This window comes from Corvus kubaryi, unplaced genomic scaffold (genome assembly GCF_017639235.1).
Source record: "Corvus kubaryi isolate FWS band 111438036 unplaced genomic scaffold, C.kubaryi_AGA036_p1.0 37384, whole genome shotgun sequence".
Classification (NCBI taxonomy): domain Eukaryota; kingdom Metazoa; phylum Chordata; class Aves; order Passeriformes; family Corvidae; genus Corvus; species Corvus kubaryi.
In genome coordinates, this window is record NW_024581126.1 from 2,471,517 (window position 1) to 2,491,735 (window position 20,219).

Consider the following 20,219-nt stretch of genomic DNA (forward strand, 5'->3'; position numbering starts at 1 on the left):
AGAGCAGCAGAAACTGGTTTGCAGAAATCCAGAAAGTAGGACATTTACATGATCAGACAGGATGAAAGGTAGGACAACAAAATAGCAATTTCAAGTTTCTGATTAAATAAATTACTCAGGCGTGTACTTAGTTTTAAGGCAACTTTCAAAAACTTCTGTGTGACCTTTGATCACAAATCACCACGCTCACGTTTGAAAGTCCCAAATGCACTGCCAAAGCAGAAGACAAGCAGAGCTTTTGGAATAAGTTTCCCCTATAAAAATAATATTGGATGAATTCTTTCTTTCTGTATAGTCTTTCTCTGATTATACTGTTGGTATTACCAAAAACAGGGTTATGCACAGGTCAATCAGACCTGACAATCTTCATCTTCTTATGCCAAAGGTCTCTGAAATTTCATATGTTTTACAATAGGTCCATAAATACTTAGTTGAGGCAGTTGTGATATATTTTCTAAGGGATTCAAATATACAGCTCTGTAAAACATGCAGATTCTTGACCTGATTACAAACTATTAAAGAAAATCCAAGAATAGTGTGTATCATCAGTAGGCTCTTAAAAATTACCTTGAGATTGCCAATTACCTCATTTAAGAGAGTTTTACTAATGAGAAAGGAGGTATGAACAGGAACAACAGGCATTCAACTGGGTTAGGAAGTGCCTTCTGGGAACACAGCTGGAATGTTTTAAAACATGAGTATTATGGTACTGATGACTGAAAGGTACCTAGAACACAAAGCTCTTTGTTCTGGAAAAAATCAAATCATTTAGCAGCAATGCTTTGTAAATCACTTTTAAATACAATTTAAAATTAATCCAAAATATAAAGGTAACCCTGAGTAATCAACTGTATCTCTATTTTCTGATATGTTTTGGAAGTGCTGTAATAATGTGACTTAATTTAGAGGAATATATACAAAACAGGAAAGAGTAGAATAGACCTTTTCCCTAGAAACTTTGAAATCTTTGACTTAGTTTTTAGTGATATCATTTTAAAAATTGCAATTTTTCAAGTTTTAATTGCTGTAACAATGATTCAGAACAGAAAAGGTTAGAAATAATTTTTTTCAATTGTATGCTTACCTAGTTTGCTTTTAAAGCAATTTTATTTCATTACGGAAATACAATTGTGTTGATTCATTTATCAATAACCAAACTCCACATTGCCTTGTAGTACTTGGTTTTCCTCCAGCAGTGTGACATTTTAGCCATCTTATTTTTGTTAGAAAAATAAGACCAGTAATTGTCATGGGTGTTGCAGCATATCAAGTTCAGCTCCAGGTCGTAGTATGGAAATTCTAGCACAGAATTCAGAACTGGTTTGTTTGTTTGTAAACATCTGCAGCATCTGTGAAGTTCATTAAGTGTTCTGTGTCTTCACAGAAAGTGCATCAGAAATGGTTCTCTCTTCCCATGTAGGGATACAGAAAATAGATTTAACAAGTTAGTCCAGCAGCCAGCCTTTTATGGTGCAGCTACACATTGGGATCATTCCTCCACAGCAGTTTACCTGCCTCCCAGCAGTTTATATCATGCCAGGGATCACTGCCTCCAATAGACTGTGACAGGTTTACACAACACACTGGAAAACACGCAGGAAAAATGTATGGGATCTTCCCACACGCTGGCACAAACAATCAGCATTGTATTCACCAAAAAGCACATGGCTGTGTTAAAGCTTCAGTTTAATGTTTTAAACATTTCCTGTGAGCCATGTGACACATAATGAACACCCAAATTAATGCCTCAATCAGTCACTGTACGTACAGCACACAGCCACACCAAAGTGTTGAGGGACCTTTCCAGCTCCCTGGACTAAATGTACTCCTCAACAAGTGTTCCCAGTGCTCCTGGACCTCCTGGACCTCCTGGCAGAGCAGGGCTCCCATGCAGGGAAGGCTCCATTTCTCTCCTTTTCAGTGCACAATGAATTGGAAAACTGCTCAAGGAAATGGTGCCCCAGGAGCTCCAGCAAGAACATAACACAGGGCTGAGTCAGCATCTTTTCATTGACCAGTGCAGCCCTGGGAAAGAGCTCTTCCAGGGCAGTATCCCTCAGCCACTGAACTCTAGACCTACAGAAATTCATCTGATCACAACTTTTGCCCATATTCTGAGCCAACAGTGCATTTGTAATTCCCATTACAGCCTTTTTCATCTCTGTGCCCTGAGGGTAATTGCTGAAGTTGCACTGTGTGCAATGCCTGTGTCACCAGCGATGCTTTGATTGCAGTCAATTTAAGCTCATAGGAAAATTTTGGTCTGAACTTTCCAGGAGATGGGCTGCAAGATTGCACCTCCAGGCGTGAGGGCCATTTCCAGAGGAAAGGTGCTTCAGTATCCCTTTTTCTCTCATGGATCAACTGATGCTTGTCCCTGATCACAGGAAGAACCAGAGCCCTCCTGTGCAAGGTGCAATGGCAAACACACTCTTTTACAATCCTTCACACCCCCAGAACTTCCAAGAAAGAGGAATCTGCACACTGGGCCGTGCCTGGGGTAGGACTGGTGTGATCTCCTCTTTCCAATGTGCCAGTTTGTGTTCCAGAGAGCACCAGCAACAGAGCACCCACCCACGGCAGCAGATCAGGCACAATCAGCACCTGCACTCCCCCTACATTTCCAAAAATGGGGAGATGAATGCTACTGGTGCCATCCTCAGGAGACAGTGAAGTGTTAATCAAACATTAGTAATGTTATACAACATGCCAGCTTCACATGACAGATGAGCAAGTTACGATTTTTTCTGTTAAAGGCACAGGAAGATCACCAATAACAGGCACACACACCACCTTACAGATACTATCCCTGCAGGACTTCATGGACATGCTATCTCATGTCTACTGCAATAGTTACATTTAGATTAAAATAATGACAAAATAGTAATATCACTGTATTTTGAAAAAGAACCAATTCAGATGCTAACTTCCTGCCTAAAGTCTGCTCTGAGTATCACCAATAACATTACTACCACTTTTTCTGTTTACCTTTGAGAATGACTCACAAGAACTTGCAACAGTCCCTTCCCTTATCTTTTTCTTTCCATTTGTTTGTTTTTAACCACACTGCAGCTTTACCAGAGGACATGCTTTCCATGGGCTATATGAATTTTCTTCATAAAGCAGAAGGAACGAGTGACCATACAACAAACAGCTGGCTCATTAAAACAGCCCCTCTGACTCCCAGGACATCTACTCTCCTCCCAGATGAACTGCATACAAAAAGTCTCACCTGTTCTTAGACTCAGCAAACGGAGATGAGACATCTGCATCTGGATCCAAAATGTGGTCAAGTTCTTTCTGGTTTTTCTCATACATCCTTTTTCTGTCTGTCAGCCCCTTGCTATTATCAACCTGTGGGAAATCATAGTACCCCTTCCTCTTGGCTTTCAGGCGCAGCTTGTTGCGGTAGTGCTCTATGTCAGACTTCTGCTTCAAAGCCTTGTTCACCTAAAAGGCAAGAAGATGTTTCAGGGCTGGTGGTGGGCTGGCTACCTCCAAAGGATATTGTCGGCGTGTGTTTGATGCGCTGCATGTGTCATCTCTCTGTACCACACCGTGCCATCTGCAAGCAGCAAGGAACTGCAAGTGAACAGAGTCACTGCATTTTTATGGCTTGGCAGATGGTTAAATAATTTTAGCCTAAAAAACCGTGTACCATTACAACAGTGACTCAGAGACACCCACTGAGGAAAAACACTGGTGGTGTCAGCCAATTGGCGTGACCCAACACCGTGCGTGCTTCGGGGCACCACAGGCACAACTCACCCATCAAAACTCTGCTGGGGTACAGAGACATCACCCCTCACTACACAAAACCTTAAAAAAGTCACCACCGATGGCTGGGGAAGAACTCTAGTGAAATGACAACAAATGTTTCTTTTATTTATATTATTTCTTACAAATCTCTTAAGGGCTCCTGTCAGAGAGGGACCTTAAAAAAGGGGGTGTTTGGTCTATCCTGGTACAGCTTAGTCCCATGGTTTCTCCTAAGTATTGAGAAAATTTCCCTCCTGCTTCAAACTGCAAGTTACTTGGAAATCAGGAATTTACTTGGGCTTTGTGCTTGCAGGGTCAAATTCTACAGTCTTCTCACAAATTACAGGAAGTGCGTGTGCAAGGGTGCACGCAGCACCAGGAGTGTCATCCTGCTGCCTTACAGAAAAGAGATGCTGAAAGCTAAATAAGTCTTTCTCTGAGTTTGGAAGGTACATGGCATGTCAGGACTTAAAATCCAAGTACAAAGTGGAGCACAACAGGCTGCAGTAATCCAGGCCCACATGGGAGCTCTCATGACGCTTTTACAGTGTCCCTGGCAGCAGGCCTCCCTGCTGCTCCTAAACTGTTTTTAGCTGTTTAAATGGCTGTTGCAGTGTGAGTTTGTAAACAAGGCACCTCTGTGGCTTGTTCCCATCATGTTCAACAACTTCATAAAAGCCTCAGTGCTTTGTAAATGGGCAGCTCTTGATTAAATCTACATCAAAACATGAATATAAGTGTTGCAGTCAAAGCATGTTTTTGGCCAGCATCTGGATCAGACACTTGTGCCATCCCACTTTTTTCTTTCAAAACAACTGCACCCTCTGTGCACAGGCTGGAGCACAAAGCAAGTCCATGGTCCCACTGCACCCCTTCTCACTCTGAATGAGATGTATTGCTCAGTATAGAAAGATCAGGTGGGCACCCAGATGATCTATACATATTTTCATACCCAGCCACAGAATTCATGTAGGAAAAGATCTTATTCTGCTTTCTGACTTCATGACTCACTTTTTTAAACAGCAGAGAAAGACATTGGGAGGGTAGGAATATAGAAAATTGCCTCTTCCAAGGTTGCAGGCATTCACAGTGCATTGTGAAAGAGCAGATCTTAAATTCTCAGATCTCTGACCCCACAATGCTAATGGAACTTTATATAGCATAAAGGTGAGAAGCTCCTAGCAGCCCTCAACTCTAACAGGCTTAAGATCGTTCTGCTGGTGCCTGTGGCCAAGGAAACACCTGGAGACACTACCAGACAGTCCTTACCTCTCCATTGATGATGGCAGACTCCTGGCTCCTCTCTGAAGCATGGACAGCAGGGAGGGCCACGGGTTTGATGGCGATGAGCTGCACCGATCCCGAGGAGGTGTCGAAGGGGTCGATGGCAGACTTGGCAATGTTATCAAAGAGAATCCCTCCTTCCTCGTCATCACTCACGGCCACTAGAGCACATCAAACTCACTCAGCATAAAGACACAGACATTTCTGCTGCATGCTCAAGGGGAAGTTCAGCAAGCACACACTTTGGATTAATGACGTGCTCAGCGCACTCGAGGTGCAGGCCTGGGAGACCTTTATATTGGGAAAAACATCCCATTAGATCACAGAAAATGTTATGTATGCAAAGGATTCTCTGTCACTTCCCAAAAAAAGGCTGATTTCCAATCTGCACTAATAAGATAGAAAAAAGGAGAAGAATGAAACAGGAAATTGTATGAAAATGCCAGTGAAAATTAAAGTATCTAGGTTTCACATGGAAAGTTAATGTTTTCCTAGGTTTCATATGGAAACACACACACACAAGTGCCCATGTGCCAAGGCATCAGTAGCTACACCTGATCCAACCCAAGCATGCAGCTTTTTTTCTGTCTTATACTGCAAGAGCAAGGGCATACTCAAAATTTGCTAAAATAAGTAGGTTTATTTTTCAAAACTTATTAATGCTAAAACCGCCATTTATTAAAATAAAAGCATTTTCTGCTGTGTGTTAAAAATGCTTAAGAAACTGATGGTATCTAATCTTATGTTAATTTTTTGCTTTGCAAGCAGTACCTCAGGTCTCTGTAAAGTTAAACTGTAAAAATTTCTTAAGAGCCAGAAAAAGGCTTCTGTAAATCTTTAAAATTAAATAGCACGGCAAAGCATCTTTAGTTTCAGATTTCTATAGAAATGGATAACTCCTTCACATGCAATCGGGCCCTTTCTCCTCCAAATTTTCTTTGCAAACCTGCATCACCTTGTCAGCCGTTGAATCTGAAACCTCTTACCCACATTTTGAAGTGAAAGAATGACACTAAAGCATGAGCAGAAATTCTACAAAGAGATCCTTGCAAACATGTTTGAATAATTATGCTATTAGAGGGAAGAATGGTTGCTCCATCTCCTCACTGACAGGAGCAGAGATCCTCTGCTAAAGAACAAAGTGGTCTGCTCTAAATTTATTTCCTCTGAAAATACACTCTGCTTTAATATTTAATCACTGCACAAATTACAATGGACTTGTATAAACTCAGCAGTTTAGACAGCCAATGATTTTGGTAAGAAAATATTTGACAGCAGTAACATAAAAGATGAACCCTCTGAGTAAGCTCATTATCTCTATCTGTGCTCAGTGTAACTGGAGCTGGCACCACTTGAGCTTTTGAGCAATAGATGGGTTAAGTCACTCTGTCATTAAATATTGTCCCTGCAGCTCCACACAATAGAGCCTTTAGTGGGTCTGGAGTCCCCTTGTCCCTCCTGGGGCTGTCCAAACACTCCAGATGTGTGTGCTCAGCAGAGCAAGCAGCTCATGAGCCCGGCTCAGTGACAGGACCCCGGACTGCCAGGGACCACCAGGACACCACAGCAGCAGGACCAGAGAACGAGGGGATCCTCGCCTGGCACTGACCACACGTGAGCAGGGAGGCAGTCACGTTACAACGAGTATAAAAGCGAAGCATGGATGCTCCTCTCTGGGGGGATTTTGAAACCCAGCACCCACAGAGAGCTCAGCTTGCTGCAGAGGCATGGGGTGTCCCCCCAGACCTCATTTCAGGATCAGAAACCAAGAGTTTTTCTTAATGAAACAGAATTCCTCTAGGACTCGTTAAAGAAAAGAAAAAATTAAGGGTAAAAAGAATCAGAAACCACAGATGGTAACTAATTCTGATGTGGAGCACTAACACCACAGAGCACCCTCAGTTTCAGCCCTCTCAAAGGTGAGCACATCTCCTGCACCTACTGCAGTGCTACCGGGATGGACATGAGAGCCAAATGGGACTAGAAACTGGAATTTTATTCCACCTTAGCTTTGAGTTTGTTCATTAACTGGCATTTACAATCTAAAAGTAGGGTTTTTTCCCATTGCCTCTTTTCCACTGGTAGGTGATAAAGAGAGCCTGTGATCTGCAGTCATTGGCACACTGCTATAATGTGTGTTGGCACTGAACCACAGCAAGCACTGGGGATTTCATTATTTGCTTCTATCCATCGCCCAAGAGAATTTACAGCAACCATTTATAACATGACTGAACCACAACAAGCTCCAAACTTCGAGGAACAAACCAAAGGAAGTTCAGAGAAACATGGGAAGTTTTTTTGCTGTGTATCCCCGCTCTGGGCCAGTCCACCCATCCCAGCATCTCAGCTGGGTGAGCAACTGGCCAGCACTTCAGAGCAAACTTCAGAGAACTGCCCACATATTCTTTATAGTCACTCATGATAAGCACCCTTGCTTATTATAGTTAGCAACATGGTTTAAAAGCGATGTTTTAGATTTCTGTTTTCAAACAGATGCATTCCAGCATTATTGTGGAGTCGTTCCACTCGTGCCTCTGTGTGAGCACAGAGTGAGACTTAAAAGCTCAGTGGCAGAAAAGGGAAAAACCCAACTTAATCACTACTTAACAGCAATTTCCCATCTCTGAAATATCTCGTGCTAGACAGCTCATGCCACATGACCCACTGAGATTGAATTACTCCTCCTAATCTTTCTGTGACTGCAGCACATGAAGATCTATCCAGAGCAATCATTTATTCGGGTCGAGTGCCAGTTGCAGTGAAGAGCAGCGTGGCACTGGGTCCTTGAGGAGCAGGACCATCCCTGAAGCTCTGTCTCCACACCACTGCAGCTCTCAGTACACAAGATTTGCTCCGTGCACGCTGCCCCAGGGATGCTGTCGTCCCATTTCTGTGCAGCTCTGCGCTACTTCCAGCCGGCAATGCCAGCAGGTGTGCTACCCACTCGTGACCAGCTGGTCCCATGGAAAAAGCGCTGTGGAACTGCAGCTCTGAACGGTTAAAAAAACAATTAGACAGGTAAAGTACTCTATTTTTACCTAGTTAATGATTTAGTGTAAAAAAAAAAAAAAGTGATACTTTCGTCAGACAAATATTTCAGTGAGGGCCACAAAAGATTCCTTGTCTCCTCTCTCTTTCCCTCTACCTTGTCTTTCCTCCCCTCTACCCCATCAAAATATGCTGGAAGGGAGAAAAAAAAAGACTGAAATGCTTACACATTAAAAAAAAAAAAATTAATTAAATGAAAGACATTTAAATTGCCTGTGAATCAGATAACCTTCCAGCCAAACATTTGAAACACAGATTTGTGCTGTCCTGCTGAGAAGCAACCATTTGAAAGATTTTGGAAGTCCTCAGTAAAAAAACTGACAGCAATAGAGAAAAACACAGAAAGTCAAAACCTGGGAAACACCTGCAAGCAGGTGGACATGCTCTGCCTTGTCTTACATCACTCAACAAAGTATTTTTGAAGATTCCTTTTACATGAAGGGAAGGCAAACATTGCAACCATACCTACAGAATATACCTACAGTTTGACAAAGAGCAAATAATGTCACATGTCTAAAATAGCTCCTTAGGAAAAAGTCCAGGTATCAGTATTTCAAACAGAAATCCTGACTCCTGAATGTGATTTAATAACGGGGAAGTAATTTTCATTTTAGAGAAAATCTCCATATATATAAAAAACCCAGACATTTTTCTGTATCATCCAAGTCATTCTATTGATCAGATGACTACCTACAGAAAATTACAAACAAGAGCTCTTATCAATAAAGAAACATCTATTTCTGAAAGAGTTTATAGGCCTTTAAGCAAAACACAAGTTTCCTAACATTAGTATCTGAACCTATCCAGGACAGAAGTACCTCTCTGGAAGATACTGCAGGTCACAGAAAACACACTTGTGTACACACACACCCTTTCAAAAGTGCACCCAGCTCTGAGACAGTGCAACGCCAAACCTCTCACAAACAGCACAAATATTATCTTTTCAGAATCAGCCAGCTTACAGACTAATGGAAACAGCTCATGATTCCTCCTGGACAGTATTTTCTTAGGTGTAAAGTCTGCTAAAAGCACAGTGATGTGCCTAGGGTGTTGGAGTCCTGGGTTGGGTTGGGATCCTGAAGCAGAAGCCACCTGAGGAGGTCATTTGAGATGTCTAAACTGGTATTTGCAGGTTTCCTATGAAACTGTGTACACAGGGTGAGCACTTGTGTCTTAGCTGCTTGTTTTGTTCCCTTTCCAGGAAGGTTTCCTGCCCTTACAAGCAGAAGGTTCTCTCTCTGTGCCTATGTCTTCTCCTCCAACCACATCTGCCTCACTTCTAAACATCGAAGTCTTTCAAAAAGAGACCACATATTTCATAATGTTTGCAGTGAATCCATCACCCCTTTTCTTGGCTGACACTTCTGTAATAAGTAGATGTATTATCTGTAATAAGTAGATATATTAAAATTGTTTAACTGATAGGGATAATGAACATACAACAGATAGGGAAGGCATGAGATCCCACAACAGAAGCTTCTTTAAGGAAGTGGTGCCCTAGGAGTTCTAAAAACCTTTGGAGAAATAGTTTTCTGTTTGCACAATAAAACTGTACATTTGTCTTCTTCAGTGCTGACATATTAGTGAAAAACCTCAGCCATCCAGACTGCCCCTGAATCTGATGGCATCAACATCTACATGCTCTTTACTCTATTGCTTGGATGAAAACTCCTGTCAGGCTCAATTAGTAGCAGAGTAAAGGTCATCCAGAGGGGAAGGCAAACATGAATGAAGAAATATTTATTTGTGTGATCATTTGCAGATCCCAGATCCCTCAGAGATCTGCTAAAACAGGCACCTTAGCAACACAGCATGCAGTATTTTTCTGCCATGAGAAAAGCAACCAAAAAGACAGGGTCAAAAAAAAAAAGAAACTGTATTGAGTAAGTCTGAAGCAGGATGCTAGCAGGGTCACAGGGCTCTCACTATTTAAAGCAAATAAACAACACAAAAAGGGCAGTGGAAGAAATGGAAACAGTAAGGAGAAGAATTTAGTCTGCATCACTCAAGCTGAAATCTTGGAAGAAGAAAAAAGGGAATCAATGTGTAAAGCTTCTGGGAGGTTCAATAGCAACTGGTGCCAATGCACAGGATTTCAGCTAAATAGGTGGATTTTGTGTATTCTTGGGGCTTTTTACCCCCCTGTGGTTAAATGTAGTAAATTACTCCAGAAGGCCTAGGAGTTCACTGTGAGGAGGTGAAGAGTCAGATGAAGTCCCTACTTAACACCCTCTCTGGGCAAAACGAAGCTAATGCTTCAGGATGAGGGAATGGATGATGAAATGGATGATGATTGCTCTACAACAAGAATTCTTCCCAGCAGCCTGATTTCTTAGCCTTTCAAAGACACAGGCATCAGGAAGGGGAATCGTCCCACTTCCAATCTGCACAGGTGCTCCAATGCAGTTGTCAGGGCTCCTTCCTGGCTGGGCCTTACCTCCAGAGATCTGTCCCAGTTGGCCATGACCCTCTGGAAGCAGCCTTTCCCACTCTGACTGGTACTCTGCCCAGCACAGAAAAGGCAGAAGAAGGGTGCTGGATGTCTGCTGGGATCCACCAGCTCCCCCAGCTAACTCTGTGTCCAAGCTGCTACATCCCTGCCACTGGACAACATTGCTGTTGCCATATTTCATTTTATTTTGAATCACCACAGACAACTGCTCAGAAATTCAGAAAAACAGGCTCTGATGCTGAGCTGCCACATCAGACAGACTGAAAACTAGTGGCCCACGCTTCTGTAGAATAAAGGAGGCAGTGTATCATAGCTTGGCTGAGTGACATCCAAAAATCCCTTTGATTTTAGCTAAGCCAATAGTACAGACAAGTTTTTCCGCCTGCTACTTCGCTCCTACAGACAGCTCTTGCCTGGACAAAGGAAATTATACTCTTAGAGACTGATATTTTAAAAAGGAGTGAGGCCCTTGACTGAATGACTTCTGAAAAGTTATATTTGTTTTCAAAGACAGTGTCCAAATGATTGGAAAATGAGAGTTTGGTCCAGTTTCTTACACAAGGAAGTTTGACTCTTTGGGAATGCTGCTTGTCCATCTCCACCTGTGATGATGAGGTTTAAGTACAAATCTGAGCTCAACTACACACGTTCTTAGCCCAAAACCTGGGGAGTCACAAGCTTCATTGAGAATTGATAGCGAATCAAAACTTTTGTATGTCTCTAAAAAAAGAAACGAGTACTCACACTCTTCCAAAGACACTTAAAGGTTGAAAAACAACCTATATCAATTTCATTGGCTTCATCTGGTGAACAGCTGGTGAAAGGAAAGGTTGTACTGTGGGCTGCTTTAGTTCTCTAGGTCTGAGTTGGGTTCAGCCATTTGCTTCTCCCTGAATGACGTTTGGCCTGATAAATGATAGGTAGAACTGCTAATATCCTGTTATTCTCTTCCACATTCTCTTTCAAACCCATCTCAGAAATTGCCAGTACCTCTGTTGGCTGGTTCATCCATATTACAGTCCTCTAACATACATAATTTGGCACTTTTAAAAAAATGTTTTCATTTTTTTTAAGTGTCAAAAGTAAATGAATGTAGAATTCATCAACAATCAATTAGAAAGAAAAGTTTCTATTAATATAATAATAAGTGTTCTTCAAGAAAAAACATGCTGTTATCTTACAAAAGCTTATCACTGTTTGATTCAAGTAGATACTTTGTGTTTTCTGTAGAAATAACGCTCAGCTGAAGGATTCTCCTGATCCTCCAAAGCATCAGGTCCTGAAGCCAAGCCTGTCACTGTGCTGGTTTCACATTGTTCACTCACAGCCCTGACACACTCCATTTGGAGTCAATTTTGATACAAGCCATATAGAATTTACGTACTGAGGTAACATCCAGTGCTGTCATTTCTCCCTGTAACTAAATGTCAGCAAGAAATAGAATCTAAAATTGGTGTGTAACTATGGCAACTAATGAGCCATTCTGACTTGGAGTCCCCAAATCCAACATGTGACCATCAAGGGATTCATTCCAGTTTGAAGACGTTGCTTGTCAGAAAAGAAAATCTGCTGCTGCTTTTGCCGACGTGCGTGTGAGAGCCACCAGCCGACAGGCAGGCTGGGGAGCTGGAGCAGGCTCAGGCAAACAGCTGCGAGAAAAGCAGCTTCCTTCTTAAACTGGACAACTTTAAAACAGACAACTTTCTGCAGATGCTGATCACACTGGGTTAAGGTAAAATCCTGCAGAAAGAACAAACTGTCAGAGATAATAACAGTGTTCGTAATCACAGCACGGGGGAGCAAAGCGCAGGGTCTGCGATGAGAAGTAATGAGTGCATTGAGGCTTTGTTTTTTAATTTCAACCTCAATAGGCATTTGGGATCACACAGCTCCAAGCTGAACTCCATTAATTCTGATAAGAGGAGGTCATTTCATCTCTCATGACCACATCCTCCTTCTCAGAAGCTGTTCTGAAAGGCCTGTTTGAGGAAACTCTCTTAAACGTACCTTAAAAGATATGCCTACAGCTAAAATGTTCCCACCTCTTTACCATGGAACAAGGTATTTATTCCCCTTCATATCTGTGCCAGATGACCCTTTTTAGGGCCATGGCAGTCGAGGGAAGAGATTTCCCCCACAAGGAGCTGAAGTCTCTACCAGGAGGGCTCTGCAGATAAGGTGTCTCATGCACAGGTTCCTCCTGAATTCTAATGAAACTAATCTTTAAAATAAAGGGTCACTGTTTCCTTATACTACATTCTGAGGTTTATTTAAGTAGCATGTGTATGTTCCAGAAATGCACTACAGTCCAGATCAGAAGAAAGGATGCTAGATGCTAGTCAATTCTTAAAGAAAAACAAAAAAACTTGAGTTATTACCAATTTTCTTTGAAGATGTAAAACCTAACAAAACAAAAAATACCTTCACTAGATTATTTTGCCTACCCATGTAAACAGCACCTGGCACTGGTTTGGCTTTCCTGAGTGGGTAAGAAAAAAGACATCAGAAATTATAGCTTTTAACTGTGGAAAACATAAATGTTATTGTCTTGTAAAGTGAGATACATTTGACACAGTGAAAAAATAATTAACCCACTTGAAACTTAGAACCTGTTAGCCACTGTTTTCTATTTGTAAGGAAAACACAGCTATGGGAACAAAGCTGTAACTCAGGAAAAATAAGCAGAGAGAAGAAAAGGAAGGAAGAAAGGGGATCCAGCACTACTTTCATCAGATGTTCCTGGTCCACCTTGAGTCACAAGGTCACCATCATCAAGCAAGGTCCCCTAAGAAACATGCAGCATGATATCCCAGGTGCATCAGGAAAAGCTGCCAGTAAGTGTTAATGACAAACAGGTGTGCCAAGGATGTGAGGAAAGATAAAGCACTGGCTGTTTCACACTTTCTCAAATTAATGTTTATCTAATTAATTCAACTTCATCAGATCTGGGCCAGCTTAGAAGCAGCAGCAGAGGAAATTAATATCTTAGGGATCTACACAACAAAAAAAGCTGTAAACCATGTCCACCTACTAAGCAGCATCATGTCTTCATTAGTTTACTGGCATTTCAAGAAAAAAGAAAAAGGGGAAAAAAACAAAAAAGCAAGAAAACTTGCAAGGGCCCACACAAAGAGCAAACAACACAATGTTTCATGGGATCTGGAGAAACAGCTACAGCAGTAAAGGGGAAGGAGAAAACCCAAAAATGAGCCACACACACAAAATGCCCCGTGACGGCTGAAGGTACCAGAAATTGGTTTCAGCATCCCTGGTGCCTGTGTGGGTATGGCTGTGGGAGTGACCACAACAAACACTTCTCACCGTTCCTTTTCCTTCCTTCGTCCTTCGCCACTTTTTGGGGTGCCATCACTTTCTGCAGGGAGCTCCGGCCGGAGCTGGGCTTTCCCGACCCATTGCTGAGGATGGAGCCATTCTGACTCGGGGACTGGCTGCAAGTAACCATAGCAACAAGGCAGGACATGAGTTCTTCCTGCTAAACCTCATTTCAAGGTTATTTCATTCGCACAGTTTGCATCATTGAGTTTTTAAGTCTGATTTGGTACCAAAAGGAGACAGAATACAAACAGCACACAGCAACACAGTAAAGGTAGGAGCAGAGTGATGGGAGGTGAACACGACTTTCTCAATTAGTTCAGGGCTGATGGGCATCTTGGTGGCTTGGAATGCAACTGCTCCTCATGCACAATCCCCACAATGATAAAAGTGCCACCACAGAGGACAGAAAGTCCCATTGTCAATTCAGTGTCATTAACCCAGAAAAAGTAAAGTAGATCTTTGTTTTTGGATGTATGGCTAAACCAATTCCTTTATTTAGCCTGCATTTACAGTCAAACATTGTCAGCCACAATGCAAAATTCACTCACTCACTTTGCACGTCTGCACACACAGCATGATAAGATTAATCCTCCTTTTCTCCTTTTGGCACATAACCTGGTTTAACTGGCACAATTGTTGGCTGAAACCCCTGAGAAAATGCTTGCTTTAATCAGCCATTGCATATCCTTATCCTGAAACTGGTCCCTGCCCAGGGTGAGGAGGGAGGCCAGGGCAGAACCACTGTGCTTCAGTCCCAGTGAGGAGCAGGGACAGAAATGAGCAGCGTGCTCTGGGCTGCACTGGGAGCAAGCTCCCACCAGAGCTTTTTGGGGTGGACAAGTAACTCAAATCCTAATGTACAGTTGGGAAAAGCAGGCCAAAGTAGAAAATAGTACATTTGGTGCTAGTCCACATCCAGACACAGTCACATTTTTTGTTCATGTGAAACTTGCCACAAAGGGAATGAAAAGTCTCCACAGGACCTGTGTAGTTATTCACAAACCTATCTGCAATCTACCACTGAATTGTCATGGCTAGTGACAGGGTGATGTAAAGAGGTTACATTAGGGAAAAAAAATGGACCTAGTCACAGAGACTTCCATTTACAGAGAAAAAGAATCAAATCAAATTCTATTGCTGTCACAATGGTTTTATAACCAGAAAATGGTACTAAAACAAAACAACTGTCAAAACCATCCTGTAAATCATTGCCAATACTGTATCATCTGCTTGAAACCCTCAGGTCTGGCCACCCTGTTTGCTATAAGTAGAAAACATTTACTGTGGTCAGAACAGCAAGGGACAAATATGAGAAAAGCAACTCTTGGGGATTCCCTTTCGAAAATTGCCTAGGTGGAAATATGTATAATTTGAGACAGGCCCTTTCCAGCTACAGGGCTCTAGGAGAACTCAGCATGCAACCCAGCTCAGTCCAGCCTGAGGGTTTCCTTGTGAAGTTCTACTGAAAATAAATATTCTTGAGAAGAGGGATTCCTCCCCTATAAACCTGTCTGTCTCTGCTAAATGAATAATCCCAGCCCAGTAAAAAAATTCATCCAGGGACATACCAACACCTGAAGAAAATCTGCTCAGCGTGGGAACACAGAAAAGAAGTGAGCATGGATAGCTTGCACAACTATTTTTGTGGTGACGCTAATCTAAATATTCATCCTTTTTAAGTGGCCCTCATATTATTAACTGAGAAGTTTCCTCCAGTGGTGATAGCAGAGAAGATACTCTGATCAGTTACCAGACACTTCATGGCTGTCTGGTTTGAATTGCCCTTTCCAGGCTGTAAAGTATCCTGAATGAAAGAGCAAACACATAAAGGTCAAGAAATATTTCTTCATCTTCAGCAACCATTAAATTCCATTTCCAGACACAGCTCCTGGGAATGAAAAATACTGAAATTCTACATGTTCTCACTTACTCAAGTAATCACCCTGAAGGAGGGAAAACTAACTCTTAGTTATTTGCTTAGAAGGGCACCAAGGTTCAACACATTTTATGAGAATAACTTTCCTGGATCAATTTTGCTTATCAGCATTTGTTTAAAATGGTGCAGATTAAGTGGGGGATTTCTGCGCTCACTCAAAGGACTGAGTGAAGTGCTTAATCACTTTGGTTAGAGGATTAATTAATAGAGCTGGTTTACATTTTTTATGTGTATTTACACATGGCTTTGGAGAGGCTTCAGAACATTTTAAAGAACAATTCCTGCAAAGACTTAACCTGCCCAGCACCAGCAACCACTGCCGGTGTCAGGGTCATCTTCCATTTGTCACTTCTTCAGAGGATGGAAGGCTTTGAAAAGGACAAGTGCTGTTTGTTTCACGTGGACTGTGAACCTAACCCTCACATTTCAGTGATTTATAGTGTGAACACCTCCTCACTGGCATTAAATGGCAGAATTTAAACGGCCGAACAGTTTACATCCAAATGCAGCTGGCTCACTCTACCGTACTCCCTGCAGACAGCCCTTTCCACATTCCAGGTGATTTCCTACACAGCAGAAGAAGTATGACAAACCAGGCACCAGCTCAGGATCCTTCTGTCTCCGTTTTTCTGCAGGGAAAACCTTAGCTGATGACTGCTGGGGATGCCTACCCCCAGATGAGCAGCATGGTGAGTTCTCCAGCCCCCCACCATGCCAGCTGACACCTTCCCCTTCCAGCGTGTCAGAGTGTGCAGCAACACTGTGCTGAGTTTTCCAAGCTTTCCCATTATTCCAAAGGGGAAAATATTGGACAAGATGAGGTGACCCAGCTAGGAAGGCTTGATTTTCTCTAGAATTTCCCTGCACTAGTCAGCTGCTTTTCTCCTATGTTATCAAATCCCTTCAAGAGGCCAGGCCTGTGTAATTCCTGTGAACTACACAACTGTTACCTCCATTCAGGCTGTTCACCTAACAGGTTTATTTTCCTCTCTTCCCTTCAGTACCATTCCTCAGCTCCACTCTAATTTAATACCAAGGAGAATGGGTCAAGGAAAAAATGGCCTCAAAGCATGCAAAACAAATGACCTTCTATTCAGCTATACTGTGGATGGTTGAGGGCAGACATGAGGTAAAACTTCCTGACAGGAAAGGCAGAAGAGAACAGATTGCTGGATGAGGCTGTGATTACCCCACCAGTGGAAGACTTTAAAATAAGGCAGATAAAGTTGAGTTAGGGAGGTGTTGGACCCTGCAGCAGAGAAGAGGAGCCATATAGCTTCCTGGGGATCTTGAATCCATGATCCTACAACCCTAGAGACTCCACATGAAGAGAGTGCAAATCTGGGACACTTTACCCTAGACATTGACATCATCTAGTCTATTCTTACACTTCAGAAGTTTTGTCCTGCTGTAGATGCTTTGGATCTAGAGGTCTTCCATAATTTAGTGGGTATTCAGGGTTTTCCCTTCTGCTAGTGAAGGCATTGGGTCCAATTCTGGAGTGACAGAGCCTGCCAGTGGAGTTTCAGCAACTGACAGTGGCTAAGGACCTGTCTTTTGGTTCCTTGAGAAATTATCAGTGTTCACGCTACAGGTCCCATGTTCCATTTGGGCTCATCTCTTATGCAACACCAACATCCATATAAAAGCCACTTCACCTCCTCTGTGAAGACTTTATTTGGTTTTATCTCATATTTTGCAGCAATTTTACACATCCAGCACAGACCAGCATTATGCCAAGGATACATCACAGAGGAGCCATCTGCCACACACAGAGCCCGGCTGCCAAACCTTACAGCAGCCATCAGCACATATCCTATTAAACCCCTCTGTGGAAAGATCCCAGATGCCAGTCCATACCTTTTCCTTGTTTCGTTGGATTTGGCAGTTTTGATGGTGCTCCCATCCTGGGTGGTTTCTCTCTCCTGGGAGGCAGGAGCATCTCTGACTGGAAGTGGAAGTATGACAGTCTCCTGAGTCACAGGTAAAACCTCATCCTCTGCTCCCTGCTGACCCAAGTGTTGCTTGGCATAGTCAAAGCCTTGTACTGGCTGCAGAAAAATAGGAGAAATAACAGAAATTTCCAGCATGTATTAGATTCAATATAGATTTTCAAATTCAATGTAGAATTTTTCACTACTCCTTAACTTTTTAAGTTATGTAAGTGACAGGTAAAAATATGTAGATTACCATGTGAATGGCCAACATGAATCCAATTTTCTGATGAAATCTCCATTCCATACATTTTAAACATGATTAGTTAGTATAAAATTGATCTTGGCTAACCTTTCTTACCCTGCTGTAACACCCCCAGAAATTACTATGACAGACAGTGGAAGAATGAGGATGTGGAAGAAGAAAAAATTAGGAGAAAAAAAAAAATAAAACCACACAGAAAACGTTCTCTGACAAAACCCTTGTGTTTCCAAAGAGGGTGGGAGTAATTTAGTCCCAGTCAAGCCAAAGTAAAAAAGCCACACATCAGAAAGTTTGATGGACAACATTTTCCAGAAAAGAATCTTTTTCAGATCAGTGAAATTATATTTCCTCTGACTTGCCAATTGCCTACTGGGAAGGATATTACTGACTTCACTTGTTTCTCTTGGGAAGTGAAGAGCCTTACAGCAGGGCAGTTCTCACCCAGCAGAACTAACACATGCCTTCTGGGCAAAGCAGCCAAAGGAAAGGTGGATTCTCTCCATGGAAAAATTAAACATTTAGACAAAACTTGACTTTCCAAACTGCATTTTCAATTGGAAGGAAAAGAGAAGGGAAAAAAAACCCCAAACCAACTCACATTATCTGTTGGAAAAAAAAAATATGACAAAAAAATTACTCAAAGAAATTCCTGACCTCCTCTGGAAAAGATGCTCTTGATACACTAAATTAAAGGAATTTACCAGAAACTGGAAGGTTGCTTTTCCTGAAGCAAAAAGACGATTGACAAAATGCTAAAAAAGGACCACAAAACACCTCAAAGTTGAGAAGTGGTAGTTTTAAACGTCACACACACTTTGGGAAATACTTTGGAATTAGTTCATGACTGATTAGTCTCTCCAGGTTCCTGTCATGTCTGAATATTTTAGCTCCAGAAGAAAATCAGCAGGAGAAAAAAAAACTTGCTGTTGGCACAGAAAAAGAACAAGCTCTGAAAAGCATTTTCTCTTGTTGTGTCCCTTACTAAATCTGGGCTGCAGCTCTGAATTCAGATACACTTCACAGGTGATCTCAGTCTGAAAAGAATGGGGCTGTCTTTTGCTTTTTGAAACATAATACATGTGGATCTGCACAGCATTCCCAGTCTCCTGTTCAGACTGAGGCTCCTGATGTGTTTCCATACTTCAGCATTCCTCTGATAAGGAGCTTCAGTGCATTAAGGAGTGGAATGCTGATATGGGAGAGCAGACAACTCCACAAATCACCCCCATAGAACTTGCAACATATCAGAGAAATGCTAATTCACCATCACCCCTCCATGGCAGGCAGGGTATCACAAAGCAGCCACCAAATGAGCTACAGAGGCAGCAAATGAAGGAAGGGAAGCAGAAGCTGTGTGAAGGACAGCTAGGAAGAAATATTGCACAACATTCTACATAATAATATTGTTAATCAAAATAATGTTTTTCAACCTCATTATAAATATTAACTGTCAGGTAAGACTCCCTCTAGACACTCTGCAAAAAAGGTAACAAGAGAGAAGAGGCAATTAAATCAGTTATTTCTCCCTCAATGCCTTTGAAAAGTAAAGTAAGTCTCAACTTATACTTCATCTCTTATTAAAAAAAAAAAAACACCAAAAAAATCCTCCAAACAAAAAACAAACCAAACCAGAAACAGCAGGACATGAGAATTACTTAAAAATTCTTCAGTGTCCCAGCTCAGATCTGCCAAATAAAGAAAATGACAGATTATTTTAATCAGAATTCTACTTACCACCATGTCCAGTAACAAACTGCAATAAAAGGAGAGCTGAGAAAGTCATCCGCATCAGCAGGCATATTGCATTAAATAAAATTTGCTCTTGGATGCCTGCTCTGTAAAAGCCCACAAGAGCAGATGGCTCTGCCACCCCTGAAGGGAACTGGCAAGGCTAAATCACGATCAAGCACTGCAAGCGGAGATGTCCAATACATCCAAAATACTGACAAAGACTGAAGGACTGAGATGCTAATATTGCTTTTGAAATAATTAATGGGTAATGAGACTACTAGATTACACTGCCTGGCAAAGAGCAGACTGAATTTGGAGAGTTGTTCCTGGGACTCTTTTTCCTTGTAATGATCGTGAAAAGGACACTAAAGAGAAAAAAAAAAATAAAATAAGACAGGACAGGACGGAAGGAAAGGAAAGAAGGGAAGGGAAGGGAAGGGAAGGGAAGGGAAGGGAAGGGAAGGGAAGGGAAGG

General features: G+C 42.0%; 1 protein-coding gene across 3 annotated transcripts in view; it reads right to left on the minus strand.

Annotated features, from left to right (window-relative positions):
* Positions 1 to 20,219, minus strand: part of KIAA1549L (KIAA1549 like) — a 76,057-nt gene that overhangs the window by 30,118 nt on the left and 25,720 nt on the right. For all 3 annotated transcript variants that reach the window (XM_042035542.1, XM_042035541.1, XM_042035544.1), the window contains exons 12-15: positions 17,676 to 17,866; positions 13,865 to 13,992; positions 5,029 to 5,204; positions 3,233 to 3,450 (exon numbers count right to left, since the gene is read on the minus strand). In XM_042035542.1, the coding sequence (XP_041891476.1) occupies positions 3,233 to 3,450; positions 5,029 to 5,204; positions 13,865 to 13,992; positions 17,676 to 17,866 (713 nt within the window). The remainder of the gene's footprint in view (positions 1 to 3,232; positions 3,451 to 5,028; positions 5,205 to 13,864; positions 13,993 to 17,675; positions 17,867 to 20,219) is intronic.